This window comes from Octodon degus, unplaced genomic scaffold, assembly GCF_000260255.1.
Source record: "Octodon degus isolate 3935 unplaced genomic scaffold, OctDeg1.0 scaffold00071, whole genome shotgun sequence".
In the NCBI taxonomy this organism is placed as follows: domain Eukaryota; kingdom Metazoa; phylum Chordata; class Mammalia; order Rodentia; family Octodontidae; genus Octodon; species Octodon degus.
The window spans coordinates 2,359,098-2,374,859 of NW_004524647.1; the positions used below are offsets into that span (position 1 = coordinate 2,359,098).

The 15,762-nt window shown below is 43.6% G+C and overlaps 1 protein-coding gene and 1 non-coding gene across 5 annotated transcripts in view; one reads left to right on the forward strand and one right to left on the reverse strand.

Moving 5' to 3' along the window:
- Positions 1–15,762, reverse strand: part of Dlec1 (deleted in lung and esophageal cancer 1) — a 120,337-nt gene that overhangs the window by 88,783 nt on the left and 15,792 nt on the right. For all 4 annotated transcript variants that reach the window (XM_023719796.1, XM_023719794.1, XM_023719793.1 and 1 more), the window contains exons 3-10: positions 14,223–14,333; positions 12,239–12,438; positions 11,816–12,036; positions 10,057–10,135; positions 3,344–3,431; positions 2,533–2,706; positions 1,614–1,750; positions 303–395 (exon numbers count right to left, since the gene is read on the reverse strand). In XM_023719796.1, coding sequence (XP_023575564.1) covers positions 303–395; positions 1,614–1,750; positions 2,533–2,706; positions 3,344–3,431; positions 10,057–10,135; positions 11,816–12,036; positions 12,239–12,438; positions 14,223–14,333 — 1,103 coding nt within the window. The remainder of the gene's footprint in view (positions 1–302; positions 396–1,613; positions 1,751–2,532; positions 2,707–3,343; positions 3,432–10,056; positions 10,136–11,815; positions 12,037–12,238; positions 12,439–14,222; positions 14,334–15,762) is intronic.
- LOC111817827 lies at positions 9,710–9,814 on the forward strand. The gene has a single exon (XR_002821934.1). It is a non-coding gene; the product is annotated as a small nucleolar RNA U13 (small nucleolar RNA).

Sequence of the window (15,762 nt, forward strand, 5' to 3'; positions counted from 1 at the left end):
TCACTGCTTTCCAAAGAGTATTGTTGCTCCCCTCTTTGTTTCCTTGGGTCACTCCCAAGCTAACAACATGGACAAGCAACATTCAGACCACATGATGGGAATGCTAGGCTGCATTTGCTTTGTGAAACAAATCATAAGGTTATCAAATGAGATCATCCTGCAGAATGCAAGAACACACACCTTTCTGGGACCTGGGATGAGAGTAGACATTGGGTCATGAAAACACAGAAGCAAATGCTTGATTAAGAACAAAAGGAAATGCTTTCATGCAGCAACTGAGAGCAGAGATATATGCCACCTACCTCCAGTAATACAGAAAGCCCTGGGGCCAGCTCAAACATCGAAGGCCTGACTCCAAAAGGAGGTTGTCCAACAAAGCCACTGCTTGAAACAGCCTTAAGAAAAGCAGAAAATTATATAATGGTGTGCAAAAAATTATAAGATCCTCAAATTAAAATCTTTCCTCCTCCAAATATCTGACTCCCTGTTTAAGGGATCTTACAGTTCATCCAGTTCCAAGTCAATGCAGAAACTGCAGCTCACCCATCTGGCACACATTTAGTTAACCTTTACCAAGCACCAGATGAGTTTGAAGGTTAAGGACAAGTCAGGCAGGGAGCACCTGTAAAGAGCTAACTCCTGGCAGGAGAAGCAAAGAATACCATTGCCAAGTGTTTGGGATATAAGCAGGCCATGCGAGCAGGCTCTCTCACAGCACAGCCTCCTGCTCCTCCTCAGCACCCTGGGTCAGTGGTGTAGCGTACATGTCTGCCTCCATTGTCAGTGCACCCTTGGCTAAGATGAGCCCCTGGATAACAAGGGCAGCTGGCATCTTGTTAGCAGAACTGCAGCCCCATTCCCACAAAAAAGACACTGAGTATGCCAGAGACACAAACCTAGGCCTAGATGACCCTGGCAGGTAGCAGAAATGAGTGAAATGCATTTCTTAGATCACGTGACCCTCTGAACCTATTATAAGCTTGTGGACATAGGGCTCAGAGGAGTTTCCCTACTGTCAGATAGATAACCACATATGCTGATGATCAATGGTGTGAGGCTGGGGCTGCCTGGCAGTGGGACAGCCCAGGCAACAGGACCAAGCACACAGGCCCTAGCTACCAGCCCCAGCCAATAGGGTCACAGTGAGTCCTGGACCAGGCCCACACAGCTTCCAATGTTCCAGAGACTGGAATTGCAAATGTATACTTGAAGCCTCTCCACTTCAAGGCTTGGCTCAAAAGTATTTTTAAGCACTGTGCCAAATAAATACCAACAAAATTCAGCTAAAGAGCTGCCAAGCTGTAGCCTCTGATATAATCGGACATTTGTTATGATAATGAGGGAGTGCCTGAGTGTGTGAAGCCACACTGGAGCCGGCCTTGAAGGGTAAGAGAGGTAATATGCACCTGCCTGGGGCCAAGCAGGTGTTAGCGGCAAGCATCAGAGTTCTAGACTCCACAGATATTTATTCTCACTGGGATCCGGCAGTTGGACAGAGTTAACAACACTCTCCTTCTATGTTTCCAATCATAGAACTACCTAACATCCTCCCGCAGGGGATATTTCCTTTGTGGATTTGCTCCTTTTCCACATAGCAATGAATGAGCACTCACCTTGAAGCTTATCGGTGGCCAGATCTCTTTGGGCATAATGTAGAACTTGCCAGTGCTGAAGCCTACATTTCTGCACATGAATCTGATAATCTTTATTCCTCCGATGAGGCAGTAGCCACAGTCCAACACCGGTGACACTGCAGTCACAGAAAAGATGCATAAGAAGACAACACATCCCTCATGCAGGGCCCTATTGTCACCATTCCCCTGAAGTCCAGCAGAGCTCACAACAGCTGTGGAATGATCTAAGGACCCCGGCTGAGCACCGAGGGCAGAGAATGAATGGGGATATGGCCTGAGCCCTGTACACTTGGGCTCTGCCCGGGCTGCTGCTGGGCCACATGGCATTGGGGCCATGGGACTCCACCCACTCCTGGGTAGAGCACTGACAGGCAGTAGCCATTATAGACTCAGCCAAAACCAACATGACTAAGGGTTGTGGCAGAACTAAGGAGGGTCAGAGACCCAACTTCTACTGTGCCCGGCTGAAGAGGCTCAGCACTGAGAGAGCTTATCTGGAGCACCTTTTCCAAGGGTGCCCCTCCCCCAAGCCATAGATGCGACATCTACCACAGGCTCCTCAGAGTGCCCAGGCATATCTTCCTTGCCTCCTCATAGCCCAGGCCACTCAAAGAGGTCCACAAGCCAGCAATCATTGTGCTGGAGTTAGCTGAGCTGCAACCTCCTCCCCTGCTGGGTCAGCCTCCACTGGGAACACCAAATGCAAACAAGAAATATGGGACCTGACACTGGGAGAGGGTGTAGAAGCAGCTAGCAGGTTCCTCCTTAGGATCTCCAAGTCCCTGCCCAAGAGGACCAAGCTCTATGGCTGCTACCAAGAAGCCCTGAGAGGTGACAATCCTTGTGGGGACTCTCCAACTCTGACTGGATCCCTGAGTAAGGTGTAACAGAAACTCACAGGTCAGCACAGGGGGTGGTCTCCGGGCCTGCAGGGGGATCAGGAGCTTGTGGGCTGACTGGGTCTCCACTAAAATGAAATCATCAAAATCTCCAAGACAGTCAGGAATAAACTGGACAGTGTATTGGCAGGTCATTCCAGGAGCCACCATCCCACCTTTTCCTGGGAACATCCCTGTGCATGACAAAAGTAATCCATGAGAACAGAGACCGGCACTCACCAGGGTTGGGTCCAGCTGCCTAAAAGGGCAAGCACAGCTGGGGCTGGCTGGCTGAATCAAGGCCCCCAAGCCAAGGTCAAGCAAATGGTAGAACTACCAGTGTGCTGGGGGTGGACTTCTAGGGCAGGGACTCCAGGAGAAAAAACATCAGATCCCAAAGGGAAGCGAGATGGTCCATCTGGAATGGTCCAGTAGAGCCATGCCTGAGCCTATAGCTTAGAATTTATCTCATGGGCAGCAGAGAGTTCTTTGAGGCTTCTGAGCAGAGTGACAGGGACACAGTTGTTAGCAAGGAAGCTGGAAGACTGGCTGGAGACTGGCACAGTGAGGTGATCGCGGGGGAGGACCTGCCAAGGGCTGTGATAGCATCATGGGAGAAATGGCAGAACCAGAGCCTGGAGAGAGGGGATTGGGAAAGAGGAGCTGTCAAGATGGTGGACCCCAGGAGGAGGGCAGGCTACTAGCAACTGGTGAGGAAGAAGAGGACACGCTCAGCACAGGGCAGAGCCATCTGGGCTTCGCGGGTCAGTAACTGCAGCTAACCCACCACATAGCTTGAGGATGTCAAAAAAGATGCCTCACTGAACTCACCCAACCCCAGAGCAAAGTACGGAGTGGAAGGCGGGAGGACTCGCAAGTAGCGGCTGGATGCAGCAGTGTTCTGTAGTGTGAGCACCATCTGTCCAAAGGGAAAGCATCTCTCTTAGTGACCTTTAAGGACACCGCGCTGCTGGGCATCGTGGCACATGCCCATAATCCCGGCACCCAGGAGGCTTTGGCAGGAGGATAGCAACAAGTGTGAGGCCTGACTCAGCTTCATAGTGAGTTCAAGGCCAACCTGAACTACATAGTGAGAACCTGTCTCAAAAATAAATAAATAAATACAAGGACACCGTGCTATGATGTCTGCATTTACTTTAAGTAATATGGGAAGGGAGAAGAGGTATAAATGAAATATGCTTTGCCACTAGTGGCAAGCATTACAGCTGCATAATTAATGATGGGAACATGGGGATGCATTATGCTATCCTAATGTCTGGAGACATTTCCGTAGTATAAACTAAAATACAAGGTAAAAATGATGGTAAGAGTAGATCTGACCTATTCTTTGTTCTATTGCTTAAAATAACTACAGTTCCTCAGTATCCAGAATGGATTGGTTCTAGGACCCCAGAAGATTCCCCAAATCCACAGATGTTCAAGTCCCTTACAGAAAATAGTACTGTTCAGCCATATAGCCTGTGCACAACCCCTAATACTTTAGATGATCTCTAGATAACTTAATAGCTAATAGAATACAAATATTCTGTTGCATTGTTTAGGGAATATTGACAACAAAAAAAATCTGTACATGTTCAGTACATACAAACATTGTGGGCCCAACTAGAACATCAGTGGGACTCCAGGTGAACCATACTCAAGTGGAACAGTGGTGTACCGCGACAGGACACACCTGCACACCCTTCCTTCGCAATTCAGCATGGTGTCCCACACAGCAAGCTCAAGCTTTGCATTTTGGAATTTTCTGGAGTTTGTATTTTCAATTTACTGTTGGTTGAATCCACAGATGTGGAATCTGCAGACAACAGAAGGCTGACCATATAATTTATACAGCGTCACCTCTGTGCACCAGTGGCTATCAAAACTGAGAAACATGGGAACTGTTTTTCCTTAATAACTGAAGACTGAGAAAACACCTTGGCTCTGGGATTGAGATCTGAGCCCAGGACACCTGGCTTTAAAGTCCTGCCAACTTCATCTCATTGACTGTCCTCTTCCCCACATGTCACTGCGGCCTTCTCTTCAGAGCCCAGACACTTGCATAATAACTGGGGGGCTCTCTCTTACTCAACCTCTCCAACTCTATTAAACCCCATCTTCTCTTCTCCCTGCTCCACAAAGAAAACTCCGCTAAGGGTGAGGCCTGGAATGAACTCCACAACACCACTCCACCCACAAAGAAGGGAAGCACCCAGCAAGGGAGAGAAGCCCCGAGTATGAACACATTTTCCATTTCTACTTTGTGAGATACAACAGAAATACGCACAAATTATCACATCATAACAGCCACGCTTCCATTATCCATCTTAAGAAATAAAACAGAGACACATTTGAAGTCCTCTGCTAGCCACTCATTAGATAACATCTATATAAACTTGAAATATGTCTTCACACTTTTCACAGATACATGCTCCTAAATAAGCATATAAGATCCTCGTTAAAAACTTTCCATTGCAATAGCTCAGCGGACTAAGCCCCTGCTTAGGCAAGCACAGGGACCAGGGTTCGATCCCCGGCACCACAGGCCCCTCCAGCCCTGCCCCTGGGCACACTGAGCCAGCCACCAAGACCAGGAGTGGTGGCACACACCTGTAATCCCAGCACTGGGGAGGCTGAAAACAAGAGGATCACTATGAGTCCAACCTGCATTTAGTGAGTCCCTGTACCATGTACATTAAAAACCCAAAATTCTTTTGAAGTATTAGACTTTGACTCCTGGGAACTCTGCATGCTAGACAAGTTCTATACCACTGAGTTAGACACCAAAAGCCTTAAATTAGTCTTTCTCATCACAACCTATTGTATCAAACCATCTGTGAACTGGACCAAATTTTTCAAAGTGCTATTTTATGGTATTAATTTTTATTTTTCTATTATTACAATGGCAGGCATCTTTTTATATGTTTATTTGCTCCTTGGATGTTCTCTTCTATAAGTTGTTCACATCTGCTTACCATGTGCTACTGTATAGCATATCTTCTTATTAGTTTATAAGAGTTCTTTATGTATGCTGGATAGTAACCTTTTTTGAAAGACAGAGATCACTACGTAAGTTCTCCATGTAGCTCAAGCTGGCCTTGAACTCTGTATCCCAGGCTGGCCTTGAACTCATGGCCTCCTCCTGCCTCAGCCCCCAGAGTTCTGGGATCACAGACATGTGCCACCATATCCAACTGAAATTAAATCTTTGTAAGGCAGTCATAAACATCTCCAAGTTTATGAGCTTATATTATCTTTCAATATATAGTTTCTAAAAATATTTATTTGATTTCATTGGTGCTCACACTACCTCTGACTTACTCCACCCAGGCTATTTCTAAAGTTTTCATATAAAATGTGTCAACCATTTATAGTTTGTGCTTCAGTCTTAAAAATCTTTTCATACTTCCTGTATGTTTTTCCCCCTAACAATGTTGTTCTTTTACCTTGAGATTTGGTTGGGATTATAGAGTATTTTCTATATGGCAAGAGATTAAACTCAATTTTCTATGTTCAGCTCTGCATACTCACATACCAGCCCTAGAAGAGTATGTACTGATCCCTCACTAGAGCTAGTTATAGCCACTGTTCTCATTATATTTTTATATGTTCCAGAAGCAGCCACTCATATCTGCTGAGGCATACCTGGCTCCCAGCCACACAAGGAAAAGCTCTAGCTAATGAAAGTCAAGAGCCAAGGGTCTATAAGCTTATTAGGAGGCGTCCCACAAGATGAAACCACCAATTGCACTTAATGGTGGTCAACTCAATAATATCTCTTCCCATACAAACAATCTCTTTCTCTCTCTCTCTCTCTCTCCCTCCCTCCCTCCCCTCTCATCTCCTTTCCCTCATGCCTTGCTTGAACTGTAAAGGACAGTAAATAATCTTGCTATCAGGCTCTGCTTGATGGAGAACCTGGACTATGACAGTACCAGAAGGGTCCTAAACCAGAAGACTCTTAGGATGCGATTCTAGAGTTCACTTACTCACCAGTGTGGTAGAAATGAAGAACTCCAGCAGGCAGAAGTAGGGTATGAGGACCCTGGAATGGTGGCAGCACAATTATTAATGCTTCCACCAGTGGTCAGCTGGACAGAGGTGGAGGCAGTGACATGTGGTGACTTAGGTGGCTACAAGGTCTGAGGTGGTAGTAAGTAGGACTGCGGGGAAGACTGACTGGCTTTCCTTAACAGTCTTGGAAGCCTTGGAAGGGAAAAATCACAGGCTAGGAAAGCCAACTGCTACCTCAGCCTGCTTTAACCCCCATCCTTTCCCTTGCCCAGTGAAGACATTCCTGGCATTCCTGAGTTACTCACCAGGCTATATGTGTATTTTTTTTAATTCCTCCTTTTGCCTACTGTTTCTGCACCTTTGTTGTTAAGTAAAAATAACTCATGGTTTTTAATTTAGTGAGAATAATACTAAAATAAAGAAGATGACTCCCTCTCTTTCCAGTCTCTGAAACAATTTATATAAAATAAAGATTAGCTTGAGTGTTTGGTAGTATATGCCTGTAAAATTATTCTATGCCTGTTTTAGGTTTTGGTTTGTGTGGAAAATTCTTTGCAAGTTATTTTCAACATAGTTGAATAGCCTCATAGTTTACAAAGGCAGCAAGTTGTGCAAGATCTTGAAAATAGAAATCCTTCTCTTTCCCTGCACTCCACCCACCCCACCACCTCCTACTCTCCAAGGACATTTTTTCTCCCTTATTTTGGTATTTACTTCCATGTCTCCCAATAGCACACTACTTTTATTTCTTCAGTTTTAACACTAATTATAGATCAATAATACAGATATTCTCTCTTCCCTAACCCACATCCAATTCAAACTACAACATACCCTTCCTAGCTCTCATTTTCCTGGTTAGATCAATAATTAACATTTATACTACAGTTAATATGTCAGTTGACCAGAAGATATACCATAATTCTTTTCCCTCTTTTGTACAATTTTTGTCTTTCCTGAGGCCAATAATCAACTAAATATTGCATTTGCTGTGTACTTTTCAATAATTCAGTCCTGAGCCAGGGAGATGGCTCAGTGGAATAAGTGCTTCCCTGGCAAGCTCAAGGGTCTGAGTTCAATCCCCGGTTCCGAAAAAAAAAAATAATAATAATAATTCAGTCTTCCACTACTCTACAAATCTCTCCCCCAGACAACCCAATGTATCAGGGTATCTTATTAAGGCCACTTGTATAAATTAACCTCTTAGGCCATGTGACATTTCATAATCTTGGCTCACTGCCTGCTATACCAGCTAATAAACTATTAAGTAAGATAAAGCATGTAGCAGTTCTAAGACACACCCACACGTTCTTTGGCACTTTTCCCTTATGTCAAAGGTAGATGATGCTCAGGTATCTCCCCATGGAATCTGGGCCAAAATTAGTGACTTGCTTAAAAACCACAGCAAGCAGAGGAAGTAGTGTTGTGCGGCTGCCAAGGTTAAGTCATAGAAAGTGATGCATCTTGCTTGCTACAATTCTCACTTTGAGTTGCTGTGTAAAAAATCTGACAACCCTGAGGCCACCACACTGTATGGAAGCCCAGGCAGCTTGGAGAGGCTCTGTTTAGGTACCCTGGCAGCCCACTTCTGCATCAACTCCCATGTGAGGGACAGCACCTCAGACAACTCCAGCTCCCAAACTCTCAGGACACCCCACAGCCCTGACGCCTTCCAGCTGTGTCTCAAATGCTATGATCTTCTTTCCACACTTCATGCCTTCTTTCTTGGGTTACTCATGTCTACTCAGGGAGAGTGTTCCCTCGGAGCTTCTTGAGAAAGCATTTATGGGACATAAGTTTTTAAAGACTGAAAATTTGACATCTTCTAATCTTGACTGGTTGCTTAAACTTTACAGTATAGCCAGTTAACAACTGCTATGCATACAGCCCAACAGACAAAAGGCATATTTGCAGGAGGCCTTACTAGATGTTATTCAATCTACATAATAGACTATGTCAGATTATATTTTCCAAAAATGGTCACAGCGATATGTCTGATCAAACATGCTCTTCTAGAGCCTTGTCATGCCCAGTCAACAAAGGGTGTCAATGTCCCTACATGTTGCCATCCCTTTTGCTGGGGAAACCAGTGACTATATTCAGCAGAAGCCCAAACTGACAGATGTGGAAAAGCCTTAGGAAAAGGCCTACAGGGAGGCTGAAGTCTGAGATGAAAGTTGGCATCAACCTCAAGACATGGGAGTGAATAAGACTTCAGATACTCCCACCCCACCTCCCCCCACCCCACAGTCTGTCTTCTGTCTGAGGCCCCAGGCACTAGAGCAGAGACAAATTATCCCTGAGGTGTCCTATCTGCTCAGCAAGCAAATGTCTATTTTTCACTCCCTACAAGTCTTGGATCAACTTATCTCATGGCAACTGAAATGGGAACATTGACTATATCAAAAGAGACACTAATGAAAACTGCTCTTGAAACTAAAGATAATTTCAAGTACTTTTGTTTGTTTTTCCCAATCAAGTATTCTTTTTTTAATGTATTTTAGTACACGATTTACAGGATCTGCAGGGTCTCACTACATAGATCAGACTCGTGATTCTCCCATAATCCCTCCTAAGCACTGGGATTACAGGTGAGTGTCACCACACCCAGTCTTAATCCTATCTCAGCATGCCCCAGGTGATGGGCTGGCACAGCACTCAGGGAATCAATCAAATATTCTTAATCACAAAGAAGAATAAAGGGTTATTTTTAGTCAAATACTGTGTTTAGTACTCAAGTCAATTGACTTATTAATCAAATGGAGGGAGACGAAACACGGTTGCTTATTAGATGGCATTAATGAATCACTGCTTCATTCCTGAGTGTGAGTGTAGTGCTAAGGTTGTTTTTCAAAAGTCCTTAACTATTAGACATGTTCACATAAGTTATAACTGAAGAATGCCACGCTGTGTAGGTGTTCCCTTACAACACCTCAACAGAGCCAGGGAGATAGCTCAGCAGCACCGCGCCAACAAAAACACCCCAGCACATGAATGGGCACAGGGCCACATGAAGAAGTCGCGGAAGTGGAACAGGTGAAATCAGATTTGCAAAATTTAGAACACTGCTGAGGTTAGGTGATGGATCTATGAGGGGTTTTTTGGTTTGGTTTTTTTTTTGTTTTTGTTTTTGTTTTTGTTTTTGTTTTTTTGGCTGGCTCAGGCTGCCTTAAGGACAGGTATGGGATCCTTCGGTTCATGAGCGTGATGATTGGGTGTTCATGTCTTATGATGCATGAGATGTACCTCCCTCAAACCTTGTTACAATGTGGGCACATTACCTGTCTGACATGAAAAAAAAAAAAAAAAAAAAAGGACAGGTGTGGTGTGGCATGTGGAGGTGGGTATCAAACCACGGTCCCACAAGCCTGACTTGGTTTGCCCATGCAGGTGCTTAAACAACTGAACTAAACGGCAAGCCCCTCTATGAGGGTGTATTACCGTCTTTTCCCTAGTTTGCATATGACTCAAAATTAATATTTTTAATAAGGAAGGAAATGGGATAAAATCTTTAACGAATCAAAATTTTTTACCTCATAAACTGGTCCAATTTCATAATCTGTGAAAAACACAACTGATGGCTTAGCTAGGAACACTGGAGTGTCTCCACAGCTGTGGGAGGAAAGAGGGAAGAAAAAGACTGAATTTTAGCTGTACAACAATACCACGCAGTGATTGAACAATGCAAAAATAAACACATCCTAGCCATCAAAGGTAGCTACAACATGGCACACTTTTCACTGTTTTGTTTTGTTTTGTTTTTTCTTAATTCATTTTAACGAGAAAATAAAATAGCAATGAAACAGTTTTAAAACAGGTTAGTAGGACCGTTACAATAATTAATACATTGCATATTGTCATCTTCATAGTGGTTATTTAGAGGACAAGATGCAGACATGATATCTTTTTTCTTTTTTCTTTTTTTTTTTTCAGAACCAGGGCTTGAACTCAGACTCTTTCACTTGCCAGGCAAGCACTTATTCTACTGAGCCATCTCCCCAGCCCCTTTTTGTTTTTTTGGCTTTTTTGACCAGACATGATATCTTGTCTAAACAATATTAGTACAAACATGTCTTCTCATTGAACTATTTCACTGTTTTTAAGTAGATTACAAAATAATCTTAAACCATGATCCAATCTTTGTGGAATAATATGTTGCTAAATATAAAATTTCCAGTACACATAGGAAAAAATCTGGATGCTTAAACATAAATATTATGTGGGCTTTAATACAGTTTTTATTTTTGAGTATTAAGTCCCTATAAAGATATCAAATGTATAATAAAGAAGCATTACTAATCTCTTAGACTTACAAGCCCATGAAACAATTCATTCTCTTTATCAGGACAATTATTGAAATATAGCCAAAGGTGCTCTCTTTTTAAAAAGTCACAGTTGACACCAGTTATTTGTAACTAATCAAATTTTAAACACTGCTATTATCCCAGACATGTGAATGTCATGGTTCAACCACGTACCTTATCAAAAATCCCTTCATTTGACCCAGACCATTCAGAGGTCACAAAAAGGAACAATACCAACCCCTACTTTTCTTTTTCTTTTTTGTATTAAATTTACTCATGCAGTACAGGGTCTCACTACAAAGCTTGGACTCATAGTGAGCCTCCTGTCTCGGCCTCTCCAGTGCTGGAATTACAGGCATGCGCCATTATGCCTGCTTTCAAGGCCAGCACAGCATGCCTGGGGTTCTGGGGCTGGCTCGACATGCAGTACCAGGAATTGAACCCAGGTCTGTGTGCTTGCCAGGGAGGCGCTTAGACCACTGAGCTATCTCCCCAGCCCCAAGCCCCAATTTTTCTGTTCCCCTATTTCTATCCCTAAGAGGTCAGAAAAGCATGAGCCCAGGGCCCTAAGGAATGTCTAAAGACCACATCTGTAGGTGACCTGAAGACCTGGTCTGATACTGTTACTCCATCCCCTCACCACCAACAAAAATTCTAGGATCCTTAGTAGACAAGGTAGAACACACCTGCAATCTCAGCCTTCTGGGAGGATGAGGCAGGAGAATCACAAGTTCAAGTCCAACCTGGGCAAGTTAGTGACTTTAGAGAGAGAGATCCTGTCTCAAAAGGAAGAAGAGGTTCTAGGGCTATAACTCGGTGTGAAGGCCCTGAGTTAAACCTCCAGAACTACAAAAGGGAAGAAGAAAAAAAAAACAAAAAACAAAAAAACACAGTCTAGGAGCCTCCACAGCCAGAGAAGCCTTGGGGTCTTTTGGGCTGTTCTATAAAGGTTCAAATTTTCTCAGAGTATAAGTCAGGAAAAGCATACCTCTGTTTCAGGTCTGCATTTGGAAAATCTCCTGTCAGTGCAGGCTTCTTTGGAGGAAAAACAAGTGACCTGCCCCCATGTGGAGTGTTAGGGGGGAAAAACCGGGGGTTTTTTAGGAAGTGGTTGCGACTCTCCATTCGAGCAAGCTGACGTAGCTCCTGTTCTCTCTGGGGCACTCGTAAGTGGTTCATCCATTTTTTATTCTCTGGTGGACTTGCTTTCTTTTAAACACACAGAATCATGGTCAATGACATGCAATGGACTGTCTTTTGACGTCTTAGCCAACCACATGACCCACAGGCAGCCAGTGTAAACTACATAGTGCCCGCATTCATTCCAAAATTTGTGTCATCTGAATTCCTCCCACACCACTCCCAGCCCCACTGCACCCACACAGCCCTGTGCACAGGCTTCAGAACCAACCTTGACAGCCTCTTTGGTCCTCTGTGTAGCCTCAGGAGTTGAGTCCCACGTCAGGCTGTCCATAGTGTAATCGATCTCCTCTTCAAATGCAGGCAGCTTCTCCCTGCAGGACAATGCAAGCCTCTTGTCCAGCTCCGCCTTTGGGATGGAATGCTTCGCACAACTGAATGTCAGTTTTGAACATCCTGGGTGAGAGGCACCTATGGCAGCAAAGAAACAAACTGATTTACAGTAACAAGGGAAGGAAGTGACCCAAATAAAATCCCAAAAGCCACAATCGATCTAGTATTTTAGACTAAACTCACAATTTGCCAGGCATGGTGATATATGCCTATAATCCCTGTGATCAGGAGGCTGAGGAAAGAGGATCACTATGAGTTCAGGTCCAGCCTGCACTCCAAAGTGAAACTGTTTCCAAAAACAGATGACATCATCATCATCATCATCATCATCATAATCTCTCACAATGTATTACACCAGATGTAATTGTTCTTCAGCATATGAATTAATATTAGAACTTAATCCACACATTTGAGATCTAAGACTAAAGGACTAAAATATCTTTCAATTTTCTAACATAGCCAATAAACACGAGTGGAACATTTTCACATGTGCAGATGCTGCAGATGTAAACATGTTCAGATGCTGCAGATGTAAACATCCTTTGTAAAAATCTTACATGAGCAGTATTCACATTAGGTTTTTACACCCATAAGATCATCTACCAAAGGTAAGAACAATCACTGCTATCAAGAATGCAATGAGGGGCTGGCAAAATAGCTCAGCAGAGTAAAGCATCTGCTTAGATGAGCTTAGGCAAGCACAGAGACCGCTGGATCCCTGGCACCACATGCCACACCAGCCCTGCTCACAGGGTGGGCCGAGCTGGCCAGAGTCTGGGCGTGGTGGCACATGCCTGTGGTCCCCTCTCTGAGGAGGCTGAAAACAGGAGGATCACCACGAGTCTGAACTGCTAGTGAGACCCTGCAACAACCAAATACATTTTTTTAAAAAAATGCAATGAAACTGGTACCCACACATTTTTTTCATAGTGTTAGGCATAGCATCTGATAAATCCTCAGTACATGTTGGACCCATCTTCATTTACCTGCATTAAATAATGAGTATACAGTGATAAGTGGCTCAGTATCCCAAGACACTTGAGTCTCCTCTCACTTCCTTTGCACTTTTCTCAAGTATCTAAGTTCCAATCTTTTCACCTCACATATCTTCTAAGCTCCAAAGCCCCCAGAGATCAACAGTCAATGTGAGTCTGTGTGTCTTTCAACTCTGCTTGGTTTTCAAGTCTGGCATCACTAGGTAATTCCAATGCTTTCCAAGGACCCACGGTGAATCTTCTCCATCCCTGCAGTAAATCCCTGCAGTAATTCTTCCAAACTCTACCTCCTCGATTAAACCAACCAAACAGTCTTCCACCTTACTCATTCTCAGAAGATCTGGCCTCCTTGATCACTGGAAACTGGCCCAATCACACACACACACACATACACACACACACATACACACACACACACACACACACACACACACACACACATCCCTCTGTTTCCCAACCCATCCCGCCCTCCATTCTCAGCAGAAAAAACAAAAAACAGCTGCTCTTCTCCTGTATGGAGAAACCTTGACCCACATTCTGCCTTCAAGTGGCCCTTACTTTTCTGTTCCTAGTCCCTCCCTCTAGCACTTCATACAGCGACAGCTGAACTTTTGCAGATCTCTGGGTGTTAAGCAGTCACCAAGAGCACCATGTTCCATGATGGCTCAGTGGAATAAGCACTTGCCTGGCAAGGAAAGCTAGAAAGGCAATGGCACATCAGACGTGACCCTCCCAACCATCACTATGAACATTAAAGGAGGGAAAATGCTAAGGACAAGGAACTGGCTCTAAAGGGGGCTGATGTGGTCCTGCTACTATATAATTTCTCTAGCATGATATCTGGGCTCTGAGGTATAGACACAGTACCTTTAGGTGCGGAGCAAAATGGCACTGTATCATTGTAGTAATCTTCCGGGCAGATCAAGTGATGCTTTTGTAGCAATTCGCTGTCCACACACCACCTGAAGACAGTCTTCACTGCACAGAGGGGAAGGAAGACAAAAGCAATTCAAGCTAGACCCATGCGGCACTTTCTTCATCCTCCAAACCTAAACAATCTAAGGAAATTCCTTCATAGACCCCTGTAACAGTACTGAGACTTAAGGAACAGACAGTATTTATCTCCCACTTAAAGAACTTAACTGCTAGGCTGTGTCTGGACATTACTTAAGCTAAAATATTATGATGCAGGAAGACCTATAACAAACTAGCATTAAGAGACATAAGGTAGCTGAAATAAATGACCCCAGTTCTTCAATTCTTCACCTTCCCTGTGCACAAGTTCTTGAAATATGACTTTGCAGTTCCCCTTACTAGAGACAGAGTACACTCCCTATCATCGACTTTGACCAGTGATGTATGAGCAGGATTTAAAATGTGCTTACACGGGGACCTTTCCCTCTTGTCCTCTGGCCATCATCAGAGGACTTCCTTGCCCCTTCATCTTAGACACCAGCATAAACCCACGGGGAGCAGAGCTGAGCCCAATTTACAGCAAGGAGCCGAGCTCAGCACAAACTACAGCTTGACAGCGACCAAGTCCAGCTAGAGCAGCCAAATCCACCAATCTAAAGACACATAAGCAAGAAAACCTCATTTAATAGAGCAGGAAGTTGATAATGGCTATGGTCATGAACCAAGAAATAGCAGTAAACACATATTATTTATAAACTGTATAAATAGCATTATGTAGTATCCAAAAGAATGACAACTAGAAATGGCCACCTCGCAAGTAGACTAAGTCCAGAAGCAGTGAGATGGAAGCTCTTAACAGAGCAGTTAAACATGATCAGCAAAATTGTGAAAAAGGTACAGAGACTTTCCATGTTTCCCCGCCGCCATAGGTACATTCCCACTACTGACATCCACTGTTAGGGTAGAACATTTGCTACAAATGTACAGTAGCACATCTGAAGGATCTATCATTATCACTCATAGTCTATGTTTTACATTATGGTTCACTCTTGGCATTGTACATTCTATGTGTCTGGACCAAATTATAATGACATGTACAGTTGGAGGCTTTTTATGCTTATTAAAAGTTCTATTTATTAAACTGTGTATTTATTATTTTGATAAAAGTAAGCAAAAAGGGTAAGTGGAATACTTGGGAGTTTTCAAAGTTTGATGTTTGCTCAACTTACTCACAGTATATTAAGGTACAGTGCTGTCACGCGGTCTTTCCCATTGAACATCTATGACCAAGAGGGAAGGGGAGACACATGAAGAATGCCTGTTTTCCCATTGCACATGCTAACTAAGAATTCTTTTTTTTTTTTTTTCTGTGATTTCTTCTTTTTTTTTCTACAGTTTTATTGATAAACATATAGCAATGAGACAGTTTCAAATCAAATCGGAAGTACAGTTTCAACAAATAATACACTGCATATATTATTCTTAGTGGTTA